At 41.0% G+C, this 27902-nt stretch overlaps 1 protein-coding gene across 7 annotated transcripts in view; it reads right to left on the reverse strand.

The window, feature by feature from the left end:
- PDE5A (phosphodiesterase 5A) overlaps positions 1–27902 on the reverse strand; it is a 289144-nt gene that overhangs the window by 128939 nt on the left and 132303 nt on the right. For all 7 annotated transcript variants that reach the window (XM_082243705.1, XM_082243702.1, XM_082243701.1 and 4 more), the window contains exons 6-7: positions 20119–20256; positions 15074–15141 (exon numbers count right to left, since the gene is read on the reverse strand). In XM_082243705.1, the coding sequence (XP_082099831.1) occupies positions 15074–15141; positions 20119–20256 (206 nt within the window). The remainder of the gene's footprint in view (positions 1–15073; positions 15142–20118; positions 20257–27902) is intronic.

Here is a 27902-nt window from a genome sequence, read left to right on the forward strand (position 1 = left end):
CTATATTTTGGATAAAACAAACAAAATCCTAATTAACAAGAATTCAACTACAGGTGAGTCTAATTGTTCATTAAACAGGTGTCAAGCAGACAGTTGATTATAAAAAGGTATTACTTAACAAAGAAACCCCTTCCCATTTCATTCTGTCAGCAAAGGCACCACATAGAAGAGAAATGTCACAAGGCCTGAGAAAGAAAATAATTTCTCTACACAAGAAAGGTGAAGGCTACAAGAAAATCATCAAAGCTTTACTTATCAGTCAAAATACTGTAGCAAAAGTGATACAACAAATTTAACAAAGATGGAGCTGCAACCATCTCACAGAAATGTCCAGGCCATCCATGGAAGTTAACAGCTCGACAGGAGCAACTTCTGATGAAAAGGGTTAAATAAAAACCCCATGCAAGTTCACTGCATTTAGTTAAAGAAGTAGAAAGCCAAACAAGGTGATTGTTTCCCATGACACAATACGGTCTACACCGCAGAGGAATGGCATGCATGGTTTTCATCCATGAAGGAAGCCTCTCCTAAGGCCCATGCACAAAAAACCCTTTTCTAATTTGCTAGGGCACATGCTGAAAAAGAAGAAGACTAATGGGACTCTGTACTCTGGAGTGATGAGACCAAGATAAATGTTTTTGGAATTGATAGCTTAAAAACCACTGCAAAGGTGAGGAGAGCAATGAAAAATGCATGGTGCCTACAGTGAAACATGGAGGTGGCCGTTTCCTTCTGGGGGAGTGCATAAGCGTTGTTGGTGTCAGGAATATGCATATTTTATTGATGGTATCATGAATTCACAGATGTACTGCTCAAAATTGAAAGAGAAGATGCTACCATCACTCAGTGCCCTCGGTCGTCGTGCATTTTCCAACATGACAATGATCCAAAACACACATTAAAGGCCACTGTTGCCTTTTCGAAAAAGAACAGGGTGAAAGTCATTTAGTGGCCAAGTATTTCTCCTGATCTGAACCTAAATCTTAAAGAGACAAGCTGAGCATCACTCTCTATCCAGCATCCAGGCTCTAAAAGAGATTGTTCTTTAAGAATGGAAAAAGATAGATGTTGCAATATGCCGCCAACATGTTCATTCCATGCCTGGAAGACTTGGGGCTGTCCTTAGAAATCATAGAGGTCATACAAAATACTAGATGTAGTAGATTTTGCTGTGGGGTTTATTCATTTTTCCATCTAATAGTTTGAGTAAATCTGAAAATTTTGTAATCTAAGTTATATTATTAATCTTATTTTCATGTATTGAGCTAAACAAATGTTCTATAAAATTCAGTTTTGTAAAAATTTTGAAATTGTTCTTGTGTTCATTGAGATATTGATTAAAATCATACTTTTTAAAGGGGTGTACTCATTTATGCTGAGCACTGTAAATATTAAAAAAATGTATTTATTTATACAAGGATGTCACTATCTAAGCAAAAACACGTATAACATACGGTAATTAACCATTTGACCTCCAGAAGATTTTCCCCATTTCATGACCAGGCCATTTTTTTTTCGATACGGCACTGCGTTACTTTAACTGATAATTGCCCGGTCGTGTGACACTGTACCCAAACACAATTTATGTAATTTTCCCCACAAATAGAGCTTTCTGTTGGTAGTATTTTTTTTGCACTATAAACAAAAAAAGGCCGACAATTAAAAAAAAAAAAAAAAAATATATATATATATATATATATATATATATATATATATTTGTTTTACTTTCTGCTTTAAAAAAATCTAATTTCTTTATAAATTTAGGCCAATATGTATTCTGTTACATGTTTTTGGCAAAAAAAAATCCCAATAAGCGTATTTTGATTAGTTTACGTGGACCTTATAGCATCTACAATCTATGGGATATACAGTATTTATAGAATTTTTATTTTTTAATTATTTTTATACTAGTAATATCAGTGATAGGCGACTGCGATATTGTGCCGGTCTATCGGGCACTAACTGACACTGTGCAGGAAACATTGACACTAATACAGTGATCAGTGCTAAAAATATGCACATTTACTGTACTGATGACACTGGCTGGGAAGGAGTTAAACATATGGGGCGATTAAAGAGTTAACTGTGTACCTAGCCAGTGCTTAGTGTTTTTGCATACACAGTATGCTGCTCCTTGTTTACATAGGCATTTCTGAGTTTTCTGTGTTTTACTGAGGATCGTTGGGTGCTGGAGGACATTGAGTCCCCAGGACCCGCAGATTGGCTTCTGCTGTGAATTATCACACCAGAAGCGGCCCGCCGGCAGGCTTGAGTGCCCCCTGCAGGCAAAAGTGCAGGATAACGTATATATACATGATACTGTGCACAGCTGCTGCCCTCAAGGGAGGAATAGTCGGACAGAATACAAATTGCACAGAGAACCCACACTGAGCTTTGAGTAATAGACCCCTTTCACACTAGTGGTCCGATCGGGTCTGCTTGTTAGTTTTTTAAGTCGACTGGGCCGCATCAAACCTTCCATTCTCCACTAAGGAGTGGCGGATATAAACAGACTTGTCTGTTTACACCAACCTACTTCGAATCCGATCTGCATAAGCATCTGCTCAGAAGGGTTTAGCAGGCAGATCCCCCAATGGGCAAGTGGATTCCCAGCAGAGTCTGCCCTGTGAGAAAGGGGCCATAGGAGGGAACCACTCACCTGAAGTGTAAGAATACTCTTGTTATAAGAAATAGCAAATTAGTCACAATGGTGTTTGTATTATGCAAAAGATATACAACTGACATCAATCTACTGTACAACAGCCTTACATGTGCACTTATTAAGGAAATTTACAGAGATGGGGGAGATTACTGAAGGCGTCTGGAGAAAGTTAATGCATAGAACACATAAACATAATGACTGGCTGCAAAGCGACAGTTAAAAAAAAAAAAAAGTCTTAATCCTCATGCTACAAGCTTGGCTTAAAAAGCAGATTTTCTATGATTGCACTAACTGGCCTGCACTCAAAACGAATAACTTATCATGCCACAGCAACGAGCAGCATTGCCTATCCTAAGTAAACAGTGACCAATGTTAGAGTAGTATCAGGGATGCATGTTGAAGGCCTCGGTAGTTGCAGGATATTGCCTACAATACTAAAGGATTGCCAGCTTCTATAAGTGCAAGGAAGGTAGCAGTAAACTGTTATCTGTACTTGGGAACAGAAGAGCAAGGCCTAGGCACATGATGTTCTCATGCGCTGGAACAGATCAGAATAACTGTGGAAAGGGTGGGGAGACTAGCTGTGTTCATATTTAAATGTACACATTTCACTATAACAAATTCTGTAAACGTAGAATTGTCTGTTAATCTTTTACAGTTTCTACTAATGGAATACATAAATAACTAATTACTGTGGCTACGTACAATAATTTGTTCTGATATATGAAAGTTGTATCCATCAGAAATATGCTCATCAATATCATTTTATATTCCATATCTTTAATTAGATGTATACATTTGGGTTATTATCTAGATAAATTATGCAATGTAATTTCAAACTAAAATAGTGTAGTGCTAAAAATATGTATATAAACTAATCAGCATTCATCAAAACCTATCCTCTTATTAATAATACTAAATCGCTATAAACAAACAATCCATTAATATCGCTATATAACATGTACAAGTATCAAATTTATATCTACATTTTATATCACCAAAAATAGGAAAATTTGTAAATATAAAAATAAACGAGAAAATAAAAAAAATATAAAAAAAAAATAACAAAAGTACTCCAAAAGTCTCAACAATCTTCTTAAAATTCTCAAAGTGTCATGAAAGCAATCCCTTTTCATGTATTCCTCCAATTCCTTCAGTGACACATCCAACCATAGGGGTTGATTTACTAAAGGCAAATTCCCTGTGCACTTTGCAAGTGCAGTTGCACTCATTTTCCCAGAGCTTAGTAATCGTGGTCAAGCTTTACTTTGTAAGGAATACCCAATGAGCATGGAGGGTCCTGGGTGACGAGCAGCCCGGGAATCTAACAGCCGCCCAGTGCTATCTTCAGGCCATGCCCCAGGCAAATAGACTGTGAACTCTGAAAGTGCCATTGCACTGATTTTTCTTAGTAAATGTAAATATAGTAAAGCTTTACTTTGTATAGACAAAAAAAAAAATTAAATAGATGGTGCCAATTGGATGACCTGACACTGCACCGACATCCCCATAAAAGGTAAAGAAAAAAGGGAAATATATTGGGACTTTAAGGGTGCATAGTTACTGTAATGTTGATACAACTAATAAAAAGCATAACATATTAAAAAAGATTATTATTTTTTACTAAAGTATCACATTAAAAAGTTGAATTCACGGACATTTAGACATAGAAAAATAATATGTGCCGATTAGAGACATAGTACAAAAACAAAACAGTATTTTGGTTGTACATGACTGGATGATGGAAATCATCAGAGCTTTACCACATTTACTAAACTCTGGGGAAACGGAGTGCAGCTGCGCTTGCAGAGTGCACAGTCTATTATCATTTGCAGAGTGCACAGTCTTTAGTAAAATCCACCCATAGTGTACTCCGTATGTATGTTTTTTTTTTTTTAATTTGTAAAAAAAAAAAAAAACTCACATTTAAAAGTGCATCTCAATGGGAACCACCTTGCCAGCATAGAAAAGATATCCAGACAATCTACTTCAGCTTCGGCTACTTTAACTTTGCTGCACTAATAAAGTTTTAGGCTAGGTGTGTGAGGTTATATAACTAAGATTATTGGCTGCAATAGATTCCAGCCCAAGCTTAAAACAACAGAATGAATATGAAGATACAAATGTAGCTGAAGCAGACATATATATTCAAACTTAAGGTGTATTTCTACTTTTGCAGTCAAATTTGAGAAAGCCCCACTATATTTGTACACTATATTGTCATATGTACAGTGGGTACGAAAAGTATTCAGACCCCCTTAAATTTTTCACTCTTTGTTATATTGCAGCCATTTGCTAAAATCATTTAAGTTCATTCTTCTTCCTCATAAATGTACACATAGCACCCCATACTGACAGAAAAACACAGAATTGTTGACATTGTTGCAGATTTATTAAAAAAGAAAAACTGAAATACCACATGGTCCTAAGTATTCAGACCCTTTGCTGTGACACTCATATATTTAACTCAGGTGCTTTCCATTTCTTCTGATCATCCTTGAGATGGTTCTACACCTTCATTTGAGTCCAGCTGTGTTTGATTATACTAATTGGACTTGATTAGGAAAGCCACACACCTGTCTATATAAGACCTTCCAGATCACAATGCATGTCAGAGCAAATGAGAATCATGAGGTCAAAGGAACTGCCTGAAGAGCTCAGAGACAGAATTGTGGCAAGGCACAGATCTGGCCAAGGTTAAAAAAAGATTTCTGCTGCACTTAAGGTTCCTAAGAGCACAGTGGCCTCCATAATCCTCAAATGGAAGACGTTTGGGATGACCAGAACCCTTCCTAGAGCTGGCCGTCCGGCCAAACTGAGCTATCGGGGGAGAAGAACCTTGGTGAGAGAGGTAAAGAAGAACCCAAAGATCACTGTGGCTGAGCTCCAGAGATGCAGTCAGGAGATGGGAGAAAGTTGTAGAAAGACAACCATCACTGCAGCCCTCCACCAGTCGGGGCTTTATGGCAGAGTGGCCCGACGGAAGCCTCTCCTCAGTGTAAGACACATGAAAGCCCGCATGGAGTTTGCTAAAAAACACCTGAAGGACTCCAAGATGGTGAGAAATAAGATTCTCTGGTCTGATGAGACCAAAATAGAACTTTTTGGCCTTAATTCTAAGCGGTATGTGTGGAGAAAACCAGGCACTGCTCATCACCTGTCCAATACAGTCCCAACAGTGAAGCATGGTGGTGGCAGCATCATGCTGTGGGGGTGTTTTTCAGTTGCAGGGACAGGACGACTGGTTGCAATCGAGGGAAAGATGAATGCGGCCAAGTACAGGGATATCCTGGACAAAAACCTTCTCCAGAGTGCTCTGGACCTCAGACTGGGCCGAAGGTTTACCTTCCAACAAGACAATGACCCTAAGCACACAGCTAAAATAACGAAGGAGTGGCTTCACAACAACTCCGTGACTTTTCTTGAATGGCCCAGCCAGAGTCCTGACTTAAACCCAATTGAGCATCTCTGGAGAGACCTAAAAATGGCTGTCCACCAGCGTTTACCATCCAACCTGACAGAACTGGAGAGGATCTGCAAGAAGGAATGGCAGAGGATCCCCAAATCCAGGTGTGAAAGACTTGTTGCATCTTTCCCCAAAAGACTCCTGGCTGTATTAGATCAAAAGGGGCTTCTACTAAATACTGAGCAAAGGGTCTGAATACTTAGGACCATGTGATATTTCAGTTTTTCTTTTTTAATAAATCTGCAACAATGTCAACAATTCTGTGTTTTTCTGTCAGTATGGGGTGCTATGTGTACATTCATGAGGAAGAAGAATGAACTTAAATGATTTTAGCAAATGGCTGCAATATAACAAAGAGTGAAAAATTTAAGGGGGTCTGAATACTTTCCGTACCCACTGTATAGGTGCGCCTGCCTTATCATGCACATGAACATTGATGGCATCCCAGTCTTAGCCCGTACGGTTCAATATTGGATTGGCACTCCCTTTACAGCTATAACAGCTTTAATTCTTCTGGGAAGGCTGTCCAAAAGGTGTAGAAGTGCATCTATAAGAATGTTTGATCATTCTTCCAGAATCACAATCCCTGCTCTAATTCATCCCAAAGGTGTTCTTTCGGGTTAAGGTCAGACGAACCAGTTGTGAATGATATAGCACTAACTGCAAACATACTGCAGCTGCTCTTTTGCCCAGTCCCACTTTTTATGAATGGTACTGCACTGTAGCTAGTCCCTGCCCACTGAAGACATTATTAATGTAATCCAGTAATCAAAAGCAGAAAAAAGCCCTGATTGGTTCCTGTAAAGCTAAAAGAACGAGGGTGCCTAAGCCAGGGCCAGTACAAGTGGTGGGCGGATGGGACGGATGCCCTGGGCGGAACAATTTATTGTAGGAAGGGGGATCGCAGCGCAGGTGAAGTGCTGACAGTGTGCTAATTATTTTCTGGTCAACTGACTACCGCCGGTCGCGCTACAACACTGCAGAGCTGTAAGGATGTGCCAAGTGCGCTCCTGCACTCGGCACAAGCTAAGGACCCAGCCTTCACTTCCCTGTCAGGCAGAGCCGCAGGGTAATCTCCGCCTGACAGACGCTTATGAGTCCCGGCAAGGCGCGACATCACTGAGAGGCCGGCCGGGAGGTGGGATCGGAGAGGACCATAGAGGGCCACCGGGAAGGAATCAGCCAGCCAGCCAGTGCACCCAAAAGGTAAGCAGATTTGCATCAACAGTTGAATTGGCTTACTCTGGGTGGTGGTGAGGGGGGGCAGAGGTTATTTAATTACCAATGGTAGTATGCAGCATGAAGGGGGTTAATGTATTGCCACTGGTCACTAATGCATTAGTGACCAGTGTCAGAAAATTAACCCCTTTGTGCTGCATTAGTATCAGTGTTCATTAACCCCTTTATGCTACAGCATGTAGGGGTTTATAAACACTGCCATTACTGCCACTAATGCATCACAAAGGGGTTCATTTTCCGACACTGTTCACTAATGCATTAGTGACCAGTGGCAATACATTAACCCCCTTCATGCTGCATATTACAAATACCATTGGTAATTAACCACTTGCCACAGTACATATACTGCAACAGGGCAGTAATTACAGGCACTGCAGTATACCCATACATCGCTGCCTGTTTCAGGTGCATGCCCTCACCCGTCAACTCCCCTGGGAGGGCTCTGTACAAAGGGAATGGTTGCTTTGTTTCTTCTCCCTACTAAGCAGGAAAAATAAAAAAAATCAATCCGCGTTAAAAATCAGCACACAATACATTCATTGCACATTGTTAGGCACCCAAAACCCCTTGATTACCCCTAGATTTTAACCCCTTCCCAGCCAGTGTCATTAGTACAGTGACAGTGTATAGCATTATCACTAATCAGTGTATTAGTGTCACTGGTGAAGTCAGTGGCAGTTAGTCAGTTCCCACAAAGTGTCAGTTAGTGCCACTATCACAGTTCCACTATAAGTCGCTGATCATTGCTAGTATATAAAAAAATTCCAGTATATATTCCATTGTTTGGTAGACACTATAGCTTTCACACAAACCACTTAATATATGCCTATTTTTAGCAGAATATATTTTGGCCTAAATTTATGAAGAGATTGTTTTTTTTATTTTTATTTTTTTATTGGATATGTTATGGCAGAAAGAAAAAATATTGTTTTTTTTTTCTAAATTGTTAGTCTTTTTATTTATATAGCGGTTAAAATCTTCCAAAGTTTAAGTAGGTGATCAACCCCCCCAAAGAGTTACCAAACTCTGCCATCAAAGCTGGGGGTTATTTCATAAGATAGCACTATTGCTGGGGATTATTGTTGCAGAAACTGACATTAATGCTATGGGTTATTATTGCATAAATTGGCTGCTGTTTCCTAAACTGGCACCAATGCTGGGGATCAAATAGTAGAAACTGGCACTGATGCTGGGGTTTATTTTTGCTGCTGCTGACACCAATGCTGTGGGATTGTTATTTTGTGAATTTTCACTAATGGTGGTGGTTATTATTAAGGAAACTACAATTTATACTGATGACCACCGGCACCCACTGATCATTGGGAAGACACACAGGACAGACCTCTGTCTATGTAAACAAGGCAGAGCTCTGTCCAGTCAGCGGGGAAGCAAAGCTGCGTTATTATTTCAAGGCACTTTAAGTACCTCTAATAAAATACATATATTTAAAAAGTGTGAGCGAACACTGTTATTATCAAAATAAACTTAATTTAATTAGTATTTTTTTAGGTATTTCCTTGTTTTGAAATGACGCTGACTCTTTCTTTATCCCGGGGGGGAGGGCGCAGTTTGCCATCTCCGCCCTGGGCACCAGATGACCTTGTCCCGGCACTGGCCTAAGGACTGTCACATACAAGGGTGACAGTGCTTCCCTACAACAGAGATCACTCAAGCAAATGCCTAGGTTTCCGGGTGGTTCTAAAGGCTGAAGGTTTTTAGCTTCATGCATTCTCTGCATGAAGGTAAAAAAAAACCTTCAGTATGCAGCTCCCCCCGCCAGGGCTGCTGTTAGAAATGATGGGGCCCCGTACAACCTACCTGACGGGGCCCCCTTTAACCCCACCCTCGACCCACCCCTGGCCCCACCTTAAAACAAAATGCAGGTTTGTCACCATTTACATATACGTGCGGGACTAACGTGTGCGTTCACAATTGCGCATGAGCACAGGGGAACGGGAGCTTTAACAAAAAGTTTTACATTTTATTTTATTTAACATTCTTTTTTTTTTTTTTATCTTTACATTTCTTTTTTATCTCTTTTATTGCTATCAGAAGGGATGAACAACATCCCTTGTGATAGCATGGGCCATGACAGGTCCTCCTTATGGAGAGGTCTGGGCTCTGTTAGACCCCAAATCTCTCCTCTGCCCTCCAAAGCATCTAATCAAACCAGGATTGGTTTGATCAGATGCTTGTTCAAGCCGGTAATGGCTTGGTTACATGAGACAGAAACCAGAAATAATAAAATCCTCATCGCTTCCGTTTTCTGATGTCACACAGTGGGAGGAACATCAGTTCCTCTCACTGTGTCCCAGCAAGTGAATGCTGCTGGTCGCCTTATTAACAAGCTCCCCCATCGCTTAGGTTAGGAGAACCCGGTAAGGGCATTGGTGGGAGGGACCCCCTTCCGTCAATTGTACATCGCTGAGCAGGAAGCAGTTAAAGGGGATTGTTTGGGGGGGGGGGGGAGTAAAAATGCAGAGCTCAGCTGCACGTTTACTGCCCCCCCAACGCAAGTGTAAAGTAGCATCTCATTGTGTTTTATGATCTTCAGCATGAAAATCACACATGCAGCACATGCCCTGTCAGTGTGTCACTTGGCTGCTGGGGGTGCTGACTTTATTATAGCTGTACTGTGTTACAGTCTGTAACACTCAGTACAGCCATAAGTTAACAAAGTCAGCACTTAACAGTCATGTGATACACTGACAGGGCATGTGCTGACTGGGCAGACTGTGTGATTTTTCATGCTGAAGATCATCATAGGACACAGTGAGGACTCTATACATTATTCTGCACTCACTGTGTCCAATGCAGCCACGTTTTCCTCCTGCTCCTCTGTCGCCTGCTGAGCCGCTTGTCACCTCACTCACACTAGTTTCAGCACCTGAGGCTGAGGACGGGAGGCGGGAGCTGAGCAGAGCAATGTAATATCCCTCCGCCAGGGAACACAGTGGGCAGTGGCAGCCGGCTTGCCGGAACTATATGGCAGCAGATCATCACTGGACAACGGCGCTTTGTACGCATGCGCCCGAAAATAAGAAAAAAGTCCCTCTACTGCATTCACCTCTTGGGCCCCTCTGTTGGCTGAACGGGGCCCAGGAAAATGTATTTATACCCCCCACGTACCCCCCAGTAAAAGTGTATGCGAAATCCTACTTTTTTTTTTATCATGGAGAAAATAACTGGACTGCTGCCCGGGCCCCCTTGTGGAGCTAATGGGGCCGGGCCCGGTACAACAGGGCCGGTTGTACTGCCCTATCAGCGGCCCTGCCCCCCGCAGACCCCTAATAATTGCCAGAGTCTGATCACAAATCACTGATGTGTGTGAGAGAGACTGCTCCCGCTACTGTCAATCACAGCTCACAGCCAGTGAGGAGGGAGCTATGGGGGCACTTGGAGAAGAGGAGGGGCCAGATGCGCCAGAAGGGGAACCGAGAAGAGGAGGATCAGGGCTGCTCTGTGCAAAACAAATTTCACAGAGCAGGTAAGTATAAAAAAAAATCTTTATTATCACTTTAAGGGGAATCTGGAGCTTGTAAACCCAGAAAATACTTCAGCTTTTAAATTACTGTTCATTTATTTCAGCAAGACTGTTAAAGCGTATCTAAAGTTGATTTTTTTTTAGTTTTAAATAGAAATGGAATAAATGGAATTGAGGGGAAATCCCACATTTACTGGAATAGAGGGGATAACTTTCAATGGGGACACAAACAAGGTTTGGCTTCAGAAACACTTTCATTATGTGTATTTATTACTTGGTGCATTCATTATATTATGTTTGTAAAGGATACTAGGATTTCTCAACAAAAAAATAACATACATTTAATAACACAGTTAATAGAACATGGCAAAGGCAATCTTGTTTTGTAATACAGCCAATCAACTCGTTGAGGTTTACTGTAATCACCCTAATTAAATCTGATGAGTAATTAGTCACTTTACTGTGACCAATTTCACACCATTGGTATTTGCATCTTGTTATAAAATGCTGCCGAAGAATTTTACTAGACAGCATTTCTCCAGTCCTAATTTAGAAGCAACATTTGTAAAGCACTTAAAGTAGTATTAAGGTTTCTTTTTTTTTTAAATAAAAAACATGTTATACTTACCTGCTCTATGCAGTGGTTTTGCACAGAGCAGCCATGATCCTACTCTTCTCGGTTGCCCTGGGTCCTCTCCTTTGACCAGGTGCATGCTCACTCCCGAGCCCTGCTCTATATGTCTATAAGACACACTGAGCCACAGCTTGGCCCTGCCCCCGCTCTCTCTATCTGTGATTGAGCCAATGGCTCCCACTGCTATCTCATCCAATGAGGAGAGGGAGTCCCAGGACAGCCGAGGCTATTGTGCACATCGCTATATGGAGAGGGGGCTCAGGTGAGTATTAGGGAGGGGTGGGGCTGTGGAGGGAGCAGCACATAGAAGGCTTTTTACCTTCATGCATAGGATGCATGAAGGTAAAAAAAACTTCAGCCTTCACAGCCACTTTAAAGCTGATTCTGGCTGATAGAAAGTTGGAGGTGAACTTTGCTAGTCTGCAATAAACATTACATCTTGATTTACTTGGACTCCATTGAATCACACTACCTGGATGTCAGACGGGAGCTGCAATGGTTACGTGAGAATGGGCTTTTCTGTAAGCTTGAGAACATTGAATTCCACCTGTCTCAGGTTGCCTTCTTGGGCTACATAATTTCTGCTGAAGGGTTCGGCTGTTCTACAATGGCCTCCGTTCCATTCAGCGTTTCCTTGTAACGTTCATGCGTTTTTGTTGGTGGATGTATTTACAGCTGCAGAATTATTACACTCAGTAGCCTTGTAGAGAATCTGTTGAACAACATATCCAACTCTCAGGACTTCATCACCGTGTACAGCCTGTTATATACTATATATATATTAATAGATGTTTAATGGAGGGATAGAGTATATGAGGATATATAGATGAGAGACAGGCTATTGTATGGTGAGCACTAGAAGTAGTATTAGGAGAGTTGCAGGTGATGGTAAAGCAGATAGGTTCTTATGTCAAGTATAGTGCAGATGGTAAGAGGACACAGATGGAGTATACTTAGACAGAGTAACCTAGTGCAAGGATAGTTGAAGGTAGTCCCAAGAGCTAACAGTCTATGCAGATGATAGTGAATAGATAGATATAGATAGTCTTGGTAATTGCAGTAGATGACAGTAGGAGATTGGTTAGCAAGAATCCCCTGCGGGGTACTTATCACTTAGATAGGTTTAGGAATAACAGTGTCCATTGGAGAGGGGTGATCCCGTAGCGAGATACGGATCACCACCGAGGTTTCTGGCTTCAGTTCAGCAAGGGAGGTATGTCAGCAGCTCCGACTTCTCAGGCGTATGTGCGATGAACATGTGGGTGAAGGTGAAGACAGCATGCCAGGGGTGATCGGGTGGCGAGACACAGGATCCGAAAACAGGTTCAGGTAGCGAGATACAGGAACGTGTCGAACTGGTATGCTGACTTCAGACAGCGGGACGCTCCAACCATGGTGGTTGAACGAGCGATGAGTGAGAGAAAACCGGCGATTGAAATAGCCGCTCATAGCGGCGCTCGGCAATGATGTCATCCGGTCTTAAAGGTATATGCGTCCCTTGTTACACAAGATGGGACGCAATTAGGAGAGGAGAAATATGGAGACAAGGGTACCAGAGGTACCGGAACATTACATTCCTTCGGTTTGCATACTACTATCGGAAATTTATCAGGAACTTTTTCTCTTTGGCCAAACCTATCTCAGATCTGACCAAGAGGGGCAGTGATTCCCACAATTGGATGCCTGCTGCCATCCCAACTTTTGAGGTCCTAAAGTCTGCTTTCGCTTCGGCTCCTATTCTGTCTAATTCCAGTCCTGGTTTGCCCTTTGTCCTAGAGGTGGATGCATCTGAAACATGAGTAGGCGCTCTTCTGTTTTAGCATCAGACACCTGATGGACCCTTACTTCCTTGTGGGTACTACTCCAAGAAGCTGTCTCCAGCTGAATGCACTTACGAGATTGTAAACAGAGAGCTCTTAGCCATTATCCTGGCTCTCAAAGAGTGGAGACACTTGCTTCGAAGGTTCTGTGGTTCCTGTTCACATTCATATCAATCATAAGAATCTAACGTATCTCTCCGAAGCAAGAGGTTTACACCCCCTCAGGCCAGATGGGCTTAATCTTGTCTTCTATTTGCCCGGCTCCAAGAATGTTAAGGCTGTTGCCTTGTCTTCCCGTTATTCTGAGTTGTCCAGGGAGGACTCTGTGCCGACACTGGTCATACCTTCAGATCATATAATGGCTGCCATCCACACCAACTTAACCTCTCCTCTTGGGGAACAGATCTTGGCTGCCCAACCTGATGTTACCACAGCGAGACCTACTGGCAAATGTTTTGTACCTGAGGGGTTGCGCACCAGACTCTTGCGCACATACCACAATTCCTAGACTGCCGGTCATCCTGGTAAGAACCAGATGTCCTGGGCTATTTCCCGTCAGTTCTGGTGGCCATCTCTCCACACTGATGTTGCTGTGTATGTGGCTGCTTGTTCGGTCTGTGCCCAGAACAAATCTCCTCGGCACCTTCCCTTGGGCCTACTGCATCCCATTCCCAATGGGGAGCGTCCCTGGTCTCACCTGGCCATGGATTTTATTGTGGAACGTCCTGCATCTCGAGGTTACATGGTTATCCCATCTGTTCTGAGGTCTGGTTCAATACCTGGTGCACTGGAAAGGTTATGGTCCTGAGGAGCGCTCCGGGGGGTCCCTCCACTTATGTTCATGCTCCCGCCCTTCTCCACGCTTTCCATGCCCGCTTTCCTCAGAAACCATTTTTTGCACCCCGGAGGAGGGGCCGTTGAGGGGAGGGTACTGTCAAGGTCTTACCTTGCCCTCCTGTTGATAACCATCTTGGACATGTGCAGGCTGCTGCCTCTCATTAACTCTGATTGCATCATCACTTGCCTGCTGCCTGAGTGTCGCACAGTGATGATGCTGCACACCTGACTATATCTATCTCCTGATGAGTTGCAGTCCTTGCCCATGCGTCTGTGCTCCAAGGTGCATCTTTTCTAGCAGTCTTATATTCTCTGTGTTCCTCCGAGTATGACCTGGCTTGGCTGATGACTCTCCTGGCTCTCGACCCCCGCATCGGCAAACGATCCGGCATTGGGAGACTACCCGCTTCTGGACTTGACCCTGGTTTGTTCCTGATCTCGCTTCCTCACTCTTGCTGTGCGTTTATTGTTGTTTGCTTCAATAACCTGCTTTATTTGGCCTGCATTCCCATGTGATCTGGTTTCCTGGCACCCTGACACAGTAGTAAGGTACAGGAGGTGGGAAAGCATGTAGTCATGGAGCTGGTTGATATATGTATACCAGAATTTCATGGACCTTGAAGCTCCTGTGGGCTCAATAGAAAATCTAAACCAATATGCAGCCCAATGCAGGGGACTACGACATGGATCTTGCAGCTTAGCAAGTTTTAGATGACTTCATATTTGCTTTAAGATTGAGAAATGTCTATATTTATATAAAAAAAACATATTTTAATGGTACAAACATGTTTTTATAGTGGTTAACCTAGAATCATTACACATACTTTTAATCACATGTATTGAACAGCACCCTGTAGCAATTTTCCCAGAAAGCTGGAAGCTGGAATAAAGATTAAATACATCTTTGATTATTCGCTTAAGTCAGATGTACCTTTTTATGGAATCTGCAGCTTCTTCTAATTCATCAGACTCCATGTGAAATACACTGGAAAAAGTATCCTGCAAAAATAGACATTCATAATTATAGTAGGTATGTGTACTCCCAAGGTGACCCAAAAAACATATGTGGCCAAACCAGAACAAGTTATTTTAGTCCTTGTATATGTTTTCTATGTATATATAGGGTGTGTTTTTCCTAAGCTTAGTATGTGTCTTCTATTTGTATTTTAGAATACTCAGACCTCACTGTATCATATCTCAAATCCATATCATTTCTGAATAGATCATAAAAATAACCGGAAAGGCATTTCTTGCAGGACAAGCTAAAGTGTCAGATGAATAATATAAACCTGGAATACATTCCACATAAAAAAGACTGAAATAATCCCTCAAGAAGCACCTGTTTCAAGCATGCCATATAGTATGCAAATACTACTGCAAAATTGAACCCAGACTTTTAGAGGAGGACTGGACTTTCTGTTGTCCATTTCAATGTCCATGACAATTTATAATAATCAATCGATGAAAGCATGATGACCTGACACAAATTTTTTTTCTGTTTTATGATCCTCTATAATCCACAGGGGGAAATTAGTGGAAGAAGAGATAAAGGAACACATATTTGAGTGACATCAGTTTAATGTAATATTTTAGCAGTAGAGAGCTGTATTAGGGTAAAGGACAGTCTCAGGATAGCAATGGCTGTTGCTGAAAATTATGCTATAAAGGATAAGCCATATACCCTGGGGCAGAGCCAAATTTAGCCCCCCCCCCTTATCTATAGGCCTCCCTGTGTATAGGGGGCCTCCTATACACAGAGTTGGTTTACATTTTTAATGACAGTCACACATTTTTAAAATGACACAACATCATTCTGAGGTCACACAAGCCCACAAACACAGTCATAGTGCTCTACAGTGGTGATCAAAAGTTTGGGCACCCAGGTAAAAATTTGTATTAATGTGCATAAAGAAGCCAAGGAAAGATGGAAAAATCTCCAAAAGGCATCAAATTACAGATTAGACATTCTTATAATATGTCAACAAAAGTTAGATTTTATTTCCATCATTGACACTTTCAAAATTACAGAAAACAAAAAAATGGCGTCTGCAAAAGTTTGGGCACCCTACAGAATTTATAGCATGCACTACCCCCTTTGCAAGGCTGAGACCTGCCAGTGTCATGGATTGTTTTTTAATCATCGTCTGGGAAGACCAGGTGATGTCAATCTCAAAGGTTTTAAATGCCCAGCCTCGTCTGACCTTGCCCCAACAATCAGCACCATGGGATCTTCTAAGCAGTTGTCTAGAAAACTGAAACTGAAAATAGTTGACGCTCACAAAGCTGGAGAAGGCTATAAGAAAATAGCAATGCATTTTCAGGTGTCAATATCCTCTGTTCTGAATGTAAGTAAGAAATGGCAGTCATCAGGAACAGTGGAAGACCAAGAAAAATATCAGACAGAACAGCTCGCAGGATTGTGAGAAAAACAATTCAAAACCCACGTTTGACAGCACGATCCCTCCAGAAAGATCTGGCAGACACTGGAGTTGTGGTACACTATTCCACTATAAAGATACTTGTACAAATATGGTCTTCATGGAAGAGTCATCAGAAGAAAACCTCTTCTACGTCCTCACCACAAAATCAGCGTTTGAACTTTGCAAAGTAACATATAGACAAGCCTGATGCATTTTGGAAACAAGTTCTGTGGACCGATGAGGTTAAAATTTAACTTTTTGGCCGGAATGAGCAAAGGTACGTTTGGAGAAGAAGGGGCGCAGAATTTAATGAAAAGAACCTCTGTCCAACTGTTAAGCATGGGGGTGGATCAATCATCCTTTGGGGTTGTATTGCAGCCAGTGGCACAGGGAACATCTCACGAGTAGAAGGAAAAATGGATTCAATAAAATTTCAGCAAATTTTGGATGGTAACTTGATGCCATCTGTGAAAAAGCTGAAGTTAAAGAGAGGATGGCTTCTACAAATTGATAATGATCCTAAACACACCTCGAAATCCACGGGGGATTACATCAAGAGGCGTAAACTGAAGGTTTTGCCATGGCCTTCACAATCTCCTGACCTCAACATAATTGAAAATCTATGGATAGACCTTAAAAGAGCAGTGCGTGACAGACAGCCTCAAAGAAATGGAAGACTTTTGTAAGGAAGAATGGGCAAAGATACCTCAAACAAGAATTAAAAGAGTCTTGGCTGGCTACAAAAAGCGTTTACAAGCTGTGATACTTGCCAAAGGGGGCAGTACAAGATATTAACTCTGCAGGGTGCCCAAACTTTTGCAGATGCCATTTTTGGTTTTCTTTTATTTTGAAAGTGTAAATGATGGAAATAAAATCTAACTTTTGTTGACATATTATAAGAATGTCTAATCTGTAATTTGATGCCTTTTGGAGATTTTTCCATCTTTCCTTGGCTTCTTTATGCATATTAATACAAATTTTTACCTGGGGTGCCCAAACTTTCGATCACCACTGTATGTGTGGATTGCTTGACCCGCCAAAATAAATTTTTGAAAAAGTTTTAATATACCAGTCCAGGGTTTTACAGATTATGGCCAGAAAAATATTATGTCCCAAGATACATTTAATAAAAAAAAGTAAGTTTTTCTATTATACATTTTATATTGTTTTATTATTATTTATTTTGTATTATTTTATATTTATATAGTTTACAATAATTTTTGTATAACGGGGGTCCCTTCTGTCAAGGAGGCCCGGGCAATTACCCCTTTTAATCCCTTCTAAATCCAGCCCTGCCTCGGGGTTATAAGCAAATAGGATTTAACCAAGTCATTTTAGAAGAGTCACATACAGTCAATATTTAGTAAATGTACTGCAGGTGGACAAGTGGTGTACAAGCTCCATAAGGTGTGGATTCACACAGCAGCTTTTCTTAGCTAGTTTGTATAGACTGTATGGGACGTCTGTGTATGCTATATTTGCACACCCTTCTCTGTAAAAATCCACATGATCTTGTTTGCTAAATAGATCTACAATATAGAATGAGGACGGAGCTCTGCTGGTTTCATCCAGATCACTGTTATTCTATAGATCTCCTGAAATGAAATATAACTACACAGTTACTAAGAAATGAAATCCTCTTCAACTACACTGTGTAACTAAATCCCAGTGAAATATTTTGTCAAAAATACCCCCTCCTGGAGCATATGTCAGAGTTCTGTGGCAACAGGATTCAGGGAAAAGGGTATAGGTTGGTTCAGTTTAAGGGTTAGGTTTAGGGTTTTACCTACTGCTGCCCACTAGCTGCTTTTACTACCTTTCCTTTGCTGCCTTAACCACCTTTCAGTTTCCACAGAAGCAAGAAAAATAAGCTCTTTGTAAGCTCCAACTCACTAATGCAGGCCATAGGTGATGCCATTTTCTTTCCATCAAAACCATCAGTGTTCCTGTGGGGCTATTGTATTGGCGGGGAGGTGGGGGTGCGCTGGGAGCTGTCCCTGCTGTGAGAATACAATGAATATTTCTAGCGGCCATTGCTGCTGGCAATAATCGCATCCTAAAAAAATCTGATATGCTGTTTGTACCCAAGTCGATTGATGGATCGATTTGGATACAATCAGTCTGCCAATAGATTGTGGGAATCTCGGCTGGTCCCTGCTGAACCGACCGAGATTCAAAGTCATCTATGGCCACTTATGGCTGCCAAAGGACTAGTCACCAATATTACCTGTGGTCTCACTGCAGCTTAATACAGGTAGGGATTTTCTTCTTCACAGCAAAGCCTCCAGCATGAACAACAGTGGGCAGAACAGCAGTAACATCACAAGATCTCACAAATCATATAGGAATAGCAATCAGCAGTGCTTTACACTATAGATGTACAGCTACGAGGCTGTAGAAATTAGTGATCAACCGATATCTTTTTTTTAATGCCGATACCAATGTTTTGGTCATCAGATATCGGTATAGACAGATATCTGCGGACATGTAAAAAAAAACTTTTTTTTAACATTTATTTTTCCAAAGGTACTGTTGTGAAGGGATCTGGGGGTCTAAAAGACCCCAAACCCCTTCTCGGCACTGAAAAGCTTTCGAAACGCTAAGTTTGGCTGTTTTGAATACTGTCAGTTTTTTTAATATGGCGCCGAGTACCTGGAAGTGATGTCATAACATTACTTCCAGGTTTTTTACACGGAGACCCAATCAGAGCCGAATGCGGCTTTGATTGGGTCTTCGGCAGCAGTGGAGGTAGGATGCCCCGGTCTCCCGTAACAGCTTCTCAGCCGCATCGGTTGTCATTACAAGACAGCCGACCGTCAGCTATGGACGCCGGTACCGGGGTGATGCCTCTAGCTGCAGGCATTACTCCAGTACAAGCACTTTCCATAAATATCAGCAATATCGGTAAATCAAAAGGCCGATTCCGATATATCGGGGAAAGTGCATATCGGCCCCCGATATATCGGTGTTGCCGATAATTGCTCGATCCCTAGTAGAAATACAGATAAGTGCCCATGCACCCTCACGTCACATGCAAAACATGTCGAGCTAGAACCCATTCTCCATTCTCTCATCAATCCTACCCGTAGTGCTAACCACTGGGAAATCTTTATCTGAGACCCACCCTGGGATAGTCACATGCGGTTGGGTTTCATGTTGGTCGGTGATTGGATTTTTTATCTTATATGTGTTTTTTAAATGTGCAATGCTTTGTGCTTTTCATTTTTTGTATAATTAATAAAATTTGTGATTGGTGAATAAAAAGTCCATGTTATTCTAGCTTCAATTCATGTCACATGCCACAAAGAGCTCTGCTATTTTACAGGTGAAATCCAAGGCAAAAGGTACATTTTTCAGATTTTTTAGGCTCCATGCCATGTCTAGATGTTACCTATAGCATAGCAGATTTTCACTTTTTGTGTTCAGTTCCACTTTAAGCAGCTTGAACTCCAGAATCCATAACACACAAGAGCTGCTAGGCTACTGCTACTTCCTTGTGAATTATAATATGATATTTTCCAGATGTTTTTTTATTGAACTCATACAGTTTACTCACAGGGCAGTCTTCATCCACAATGAAGATTGTACATCTTTGAGCTTGCATGAAAGACAAAATTGTGGCTGCTATCTTCTTTAAAATAACTTCCAGTGATTGCTGCTCCTCAAAGATTAAGGTGGCAAGATCAAGGAGCACCTATGGATGAAGTATAATCCCAACAATAATTACATTAAGGTACATTTAATACAAAGCATATAATTCACTTAACAAATTTAGCCCCAAAATAATAAATCCAATTGATTTTCAAAACCAAGCCTGCTAAGTTCTCTGTACCGGAAATGTTACAATTCTAGCTGAAGGATAAAATATACTAAACACAAAATAAGTCAGCGGGGAAAGATTCTAAGTCCTAAAAAAGAACACTTTAATTCCTTTTCTGGAGCACTTAATCTCAAAATAAGCTACAAACAATCAGTAATATTAATAGTCAAGTAAATGTTGATATACACAGTACCAGACTTAGTCTGGGTCAGCAAAACAAATTATTTGCGATGACTGATCTAACAAATGTGGCATTCAAGAAAATCGCTTTTAATGGGTCTATGCCAAAACAACTAACATCAAACTTTGACCCAAGACTTTATTATGTTTTATAAATAGAATCCGATGCCGTAAAAGAAAAAAAAAAGGACTGCATGTACTGTATCTCTTTTGCAATTATTAATATTATTATTATTATTATTACTATACAGCATACAAAAGAAAAAGATCAAGGGATAAAAAAGAATTTCCCCTAACAAAAAGTTCAGTCTGCTCATCCGACATCAGATTGTGAAACTGAAAGCCATTGCTGTTGTTTTTTCTTTTGTTATATCAATATATTGACTTCAAAATCAGCAAGGGAGCAACACTTCACAAGTGCTCATTTAGTTAATCAGTATGCCAGAAAACTCTAAAATATATTCTGTCAACTGGCAACGTGGAATATATTCTATTTCTCCTGCAGAACGGTGACAAAGAAAATATTTTAGTAAATTCTAATTCAATGCTGTATATGCTCAAAAAAAATGGCTGACTGAAATGTAACTTTGTGCTATATAGTCCTTAAAGCGGAGTTCCACCCAAAAGTGGAATTTCGGCTTATCTCGTTGCCCCCCTCCGGTGCCACATTTGGAATCTTTTGGGGGGGGGGTACTTGTTTTTGACAGGTACCCGTCCCTACTTTCGGCAGACTTGGACGCGGCAAGGTACGTCACAAGTCCGGCCCCCCTCCTCCTTCAGCCACCGCTGCACCATTCAGAATGCGCAGTGCGCTTCAGGAATGGGAAGTAAGGAACCAGCCATGAAGCCGCAAGGCTTCACTGCCGGGTTCTCTTATCAGCAACGGCATCGGCTGGGGTGCCCACATCGCTGGATCCCAGGACAGGTAAGTGTCCTAACATTAAAATCTGAAGCTAAAGTATGTGTAGCTGCTGACTTTTAATTTTTTTTTCTGGGGGCAGAACTCCTCCTTAAAGACCAACTTTACCTGCCTAAGCTGAAATCTATACTATCATCTTAAATTTTTCAATTACAAGATGATGAAAATGCTATTTTTTTTTAATTTTCAACAACTGTTGTACGACTGTCAATCTAAATTTGCTCTGTGTCATTGGTCCGACATCGGTCCTGCTTCCATGCGACTTAAATGAACAGGATATGATTTTGCTCTGACTTTGAGATAGTCCGACTTGTCCTTTGACCAATTTAAAACAATTCCGGCTTGACATAAATTTATTTTCCTGCTGCAGTAATCACCATGTCGAATGTCACAAGTCAAATGGTTAGGTTGAGGATCCGATTTTGATCTGATTTCAATGTTACTGAATGGGCTAAAAACAGAGCACAGTCAGACCAAAGTAGTACAGGAACCTTTTTCAAAGTCAGACCGACTTGTGTCGGACCGGTTAAGACGGCTTTCATAGGGAACTATTGATTAAGGCCCCTTTCACACATGCTGTCCGTTCGTCTGTTTTTCATCCATCTGGATGAAAAAAGGATGACAAAGGATGAAAAACAGATAACTGACGAAAAACGGATGAAAAACGGATAACAACTGACGAAAAACGGATGACAACTGATGAAAAACGGATGAAAAACGGATGAAAAACCGATACATTTTGACACTGAACTGATGAACTGAACGAACCGTATGTGTGAAAGGGGCCTTATACATGTAATGCGACATGAACTCTCAAAGTTGGAATGCATGTCGCACCAGTGTGAGCCTGGCCTACATGAAAAGCCAGTTTTTACCAAACTAGTCTGTAATCTGAAGCAAGAATATTTTTTTTTTCTAAGTTGATTACCTACATGCGTGCATAAATGGAAAGTACAAAACATTTGTACTTTTTTTTTTTTTTCTTTTGAGAGTTTACAAGTTTATAGCCTGATTTACATATTTTAATGTAAAGTTGTATCTTTTATTTATATCTATATATATATATATATATATATATATACAGTATCTCACAAAAGTGAGTACACCCCTCACATTTTTGTAAATATTTTGTCATATCTTTTAATGTGACAACACTGAAGAAATTATACTTTGCTACAATGTAAAGTAGTGACTGTACAGCTTTGTATAACAGTGTATATTTGCTGTCCCCTCAAAATAACTCAACACACAACCATTAGTGTCTAAACCGCTGGCAACAAAAGTGAGTACACCCCTAAGTGAAAATGTCCGAATTGGGCGCAATTAGCCATTTTCCTTCCCCAGTGTCATGGGACTCATTAGGGTCACAAGGTCTCTGGTGTGAATGGGGAGCAGGTATGTTAAATTTGGTGTTATCACTCTCACTCTCTCATACTGGTCACTGGAAGTTCAACATGGCACCTCATGGCAAAGAACTCTCTGAGGATCTGAAAAAAGAATTGTTGCTCAACATAAAGATGGCCTAGGCTATAAGAAGATTGCCAAGACCCTGAAACTAAGCTGCAGCATTGTGGCTAAGACCCATACAGCGGTTTAACAGTACAGGTTCCACTCAGAACAGGCCTCGCCATGGTCGACCAAAGAAGTTGAGTGCACGTGCTCAGAGTTATATCCAAAAGTTGTCTTTGGGAAATAGACGTATGAGTGCTGCCAGCATTGCTGTAGAGGTTGAAGGGGTGGGGGGTCAGCTTGTTAGTGCTCAGACCATAAGCCGCACACTGCTTCAAATTGGTCTGCATGTCATCCCAGAAGGAAGCCTCTTCTAAAGATGATGCACAAGAAAGCCCACAAACAGTTTGCTGAAGACAAGCATACTAAGGACATGGATTACTGGAACCATGTCCTGTGGTATGATGAGGTCAAGATAAATATATTTTGTTCAGATGGTGTCAAGCGTGCGTGGTGGCAACCAGGTGAGCAGTACAAAGACAAGTGTGTCTTGCCTAGAGTCAAGCATGGTGGTGGGAGTGTCATGGTCTGGGGCTACATGAGTGCTGCTAGCACTGGGGAGCTACAGTTCATTGAGGGAACCATGAATGCCAATGTGTACTGTGACATACTGAAGCAGAGCATGATCCCCTCCCTTCAGAGACTGGGCCGCAGGGTAGTATTCCAACATGATAACAACCCCAAACACACCTCCAAGATGACCACTGTCTTGCTAAAGAAGCTGAGGGTAAAGCAGGTGGACTGGCCAAGCGTGTCTCCAGAACTAAACCTTATAGAGAATCTGTGGGGCATCCTCAAATGGGAGGTGGAGGAGCGCAAGGTCTCTAACATCCACCAGCTCCGTGATGTCGTCATGGAGGAGTGGAAGAGGACTCCAGTGGCAATATGTGAAGCTCTGGTGAACTCCATGCCCAAGAGGGTTAAGGCAGTGCTGGAAAATAATGGTGGCCACACAAAATATTGACACTTTGGGCCCAATTTGGACATTTTCACTTAGGGGTGTACTCACTTTTGTTGCCAGCGGTTTAGACATTAATGGATGTGTGTTGAGTTATTTTGAGGGGACAGCAAATTTACACTTTTATACAAGCTGTACACTCACTACTTTACATTGTAGCAAAGTGTTATTTCTTCAGTGTTGTCACATGAAAGGATATAATAAAATATTTACAAAAAATGTAAGGGGTGTACTCACTTTTGTGAGATACTGTGTGTGTATACATATATATATATATACAGTATATATATATATATATATATATATATATATATATATATATATATGATATAATATAAGCTATTTTTTTCTGATAATCAGTTTATAGTACAAGCTGGGCTTTCTGTTAGAAAAGCCTAGCACTGCCTACACATTTGAAGGCATCCTGAGGTTGTCTTACTAAAACAGGAGTGAAAAATATGGTGCAGCTCTGCATAGAAACCAGCCAGCTTTAAGGCTTTATTGTCCAAGATTAATTGGACAAGCTGAATTCAGAAGCTAATTGGCTACCATGCATAGGTGCACAAGATTCTGCACTCTACAGTTTTAGTAAATCAACCCCCCTGTGTCTATCTTTTGTACGATTTCTTTTCTGACATATCCTTAGAAGAAGAGAGGTAGAGGAACGTGTTTCTCCTCTGCAAGACATTCTGCTGTTTATGTATTTTGATGTCCTTGTTATTCACGTCTATTTGAGTTGGAGTAGATTAGAATGTTTTATTAGATTGATGAGTGATAAAGTGACAGTCCCACAATGACAATGCTCCATGCCATGCTGGGGTTGATTGTATGTTGATTATAAGGAAGTGCACTGAACCAATGTATACTGTTAAATATACTACAGTATGTAATCAAAAGTTTCCGGATTCAAAACATTCATGTACATTGGTTTCCAACACTCTGAGATAACGAATGATTTGTTTTAAAAACTATCGGGATCAGTAGTCTAGAATAAAATTAGCATTCACCGATACAATGAACTGCAGCCTACTAACCTCATCGGCGCCTAATGTAACAATCCAGTATAAGCTTTGGGTGGGCAGGATGAGGTTAAGACAATACAAGTCATGTGTTGGCCAGCCTAGCAAAAGCTTGGTTATTTGGTTATTCTTCAAAAAATGCAGCTCTATAATGCTGTAGACACAAGTACTTTCTGAACATTATATTCTCAGGATAGATACATTTCAGCTGACATGACTTTAATGTAGGAAGATATCATCATGGTGAAAACATCCATCCAGTTTATAACTTCTACTAGTTACAGTATTTTATTTAAAGTATACACACAACTCACCAAACGTATTGAATCATAATCTTGCATTATGTAAAAGGGTTTCAGTTTTCTTGAAAAGCAGGATATTGATTCAAAATGTGGTTCTGCTCTGATATTTAAATATACCCCATTAAAGCGAAGTAAACCCATTGATTTGATAGTTTCAAAAAACATTTAAAGGATAAGTCCACCCTAACACTAAAATCTCTGCATCTATAGACCTCCACGATTTAACACTAACCTATCTTGCCCTGTAAAGAAGGAATCAGTATACATACCTTTTTGGAAGCAGATCCGACCCGATCCCACGCTGAGCTATTAGCCGCGGCTTCGCTGTGGAGGAGGGTGCAGATGACATAGCCGACAACGGAAGCCCCATAGTAACTATATAGGTGACGTCACTTCCCATTCCTTTTACAGCCATTGTCGGCCGTGTCCTCTGCAGAGCTTCCACTGCTGGAGACCGGGTCGAAATGGCTTCAAAAAAAGGTAAGTGTACTGATTTCTTCTTTACAGGACCAGATAGGTTAGTGTTAGATCATGGAGATCTATAAATGCAAGGATTTTAGTGTTAGGGTGGTCTTGTTCTTTAACATTCCCGACATGCCGGAAATGTTAGCTGTCACATTGGTTGTGCTCTCAGCCAAACTGTCAAACCATCCAACGGCTGGTGTCATAACGAATCACATGTCCAGCATCGTGGAAGTTGCGAAATAAACAGAGACTGAGATGGCAGCTTCCTTGGCTGAAAACAATAGGAGGGTTTACTTGTGATTTAACATGTTTGCCTACTTTCTTTGAATTGGTAAATTCAAAGAATTTGGTGCAAATGAAATTAGTAAAGGGATTTTATTTTCAGGAGATTGGATAATTGAAGTGAATACTCACAATTTATTGTGTGAAGATTTTCAATGCCTTCAGCAAATATTAGCCTATGTGTCTGTGCTCAACCCAAATTAATGTCATGCTGCCTACGGCTTGCTTCACACCTATGCAATTTACTTTTGATCGGTGTCTGCAGTGCTTTTTGCGGTGCATTTTATCGTTTTTTTGCACCTACTTTTTTGTGGAATATTTCACACGTTTTTTTTCATGCCCTTTGCAATTTTTTTTAATGCTTTTTTCCTTTTTTTTTTGGTCAGTTTGTTGTTGGGTGGATTAAAAAAATTCAAAACACAAATCGCTGCAAAAACGCACTACATGCTTTTCTGCAGCCTCTCCACTGAATTCTACTGAACCAAAAATGCCCCGTTATGCTTTGAAAAAAAGTCCCTGACCCTTTCCAAAAATGCAGCGGCTGAAAAAAGCATAGTTGTGAACGTGCCCCATAGAAAACCATGTTAAATGGAGTGTAGTGTGTGTCTGCAACAAGTAGTAAAATGCATAAGTGTGAACGGAGCCTGACAGTATGGCTCATGACCCTTTATTTTCTGCTTTTGACCTATGAGGATGCTTCCATATGGCGCTTTTCCACTGCGTAGAACCGTAACGGTTCGGCACGCTTTTGTGCTTTTCCACTGCTGGTACCGCATGGAATAGGTTCGGAACGGTTCGGTACGGTACGGTATAGGTTTGCTTTTCCACTGCATGGAACCGAACGGTACGGTACAGTACGGCTCTGAAAAAACAGTACCTACTCGATTGTGGTTCCAACAGGTACCAAACTGGTACCATATCCCACAATCCTTTGCATGCAGTCACTACTAGCCACTGATTGGTCAGAGAATCCCACCCACCCCATTGTTATCCCACCCACTTAACTTTAGTACTACTTTAGTGGAAAAGCAAACCTATACTGTACCGTACCGAACCGTTCCGACACTATACCATGCGGTACCAGCAGTGGAAAAGCAAACCGGGCCAAGCAGGGCCGAGTAGAGCCGAGCCGGTACGAGCCGGTACTTGCAGTGGAAAAGTGCCAATACATACACCTGCTAATTACATGCATGCATGGGCAAACCATAACAAAAGTAACATTTAATAGATTGTGCACAAAAAAAAAACATAAATTGTACTAGACAAGTATAAAAGAATTACATCACTTCCTAGTCACAAGTTGCCTAAGCTATCCAGATGCATCCTGGGAGAGTAGTTCTACAAACTTAATAAAACCAGCTTTGGAAAAGAAAGCTAATAGACCAGAGCAAAGCAAAGGGCCATATTTCATAAATGCTTTAGGCTCCATCCACACTAGTGCCATTTCAGATGTGACTTGAATTGCATAACAATGGAAATCACATGGTGTCCGTTCACAACAATGCAACTCAGCACAGCATGGCATTCTGGAAAATGTTCCTGTACTACTCTGGTGTGATTCTAGTGTGAATTTGGCCTCAAAGAAAATGCACAACATACTCGCTCTGAAAATCGTATCCATGCAAATTATTAAAGAGAACATAGCATTTTGTCAATCGTTCATGACTGGGCAAGGTATGGAGGCTTGTTTAATACTTTGTCATTTTTTATATCATTATTAATTGCAAATGTGTTATTTGAAGACATGCAACCCATTATTTGCTGTAACGAATTTTAAAATAAACTCAGGGTTAGATGTGTTGTCATGTTAAGTGCATCCATGCTAAGTGTTGTGTTATAGATCACAGTACTCCCAATAACTTTTCTTGCCCCTCTCTCTAGAAGAG

The sequence above is a fragment of the Pelophylax lessonae genome, assembly GCF_965119305.1.
Source record: "Pelophylax lessonae genome assembly, chromosome: 1".
NCBI classification, from domain to species: domain Eukaryota; kingdom Metazoa; phylum Chordata; class Amphibia; order Anura; family Ranidae; genus Pelophylax; species Pelophylax lessonae.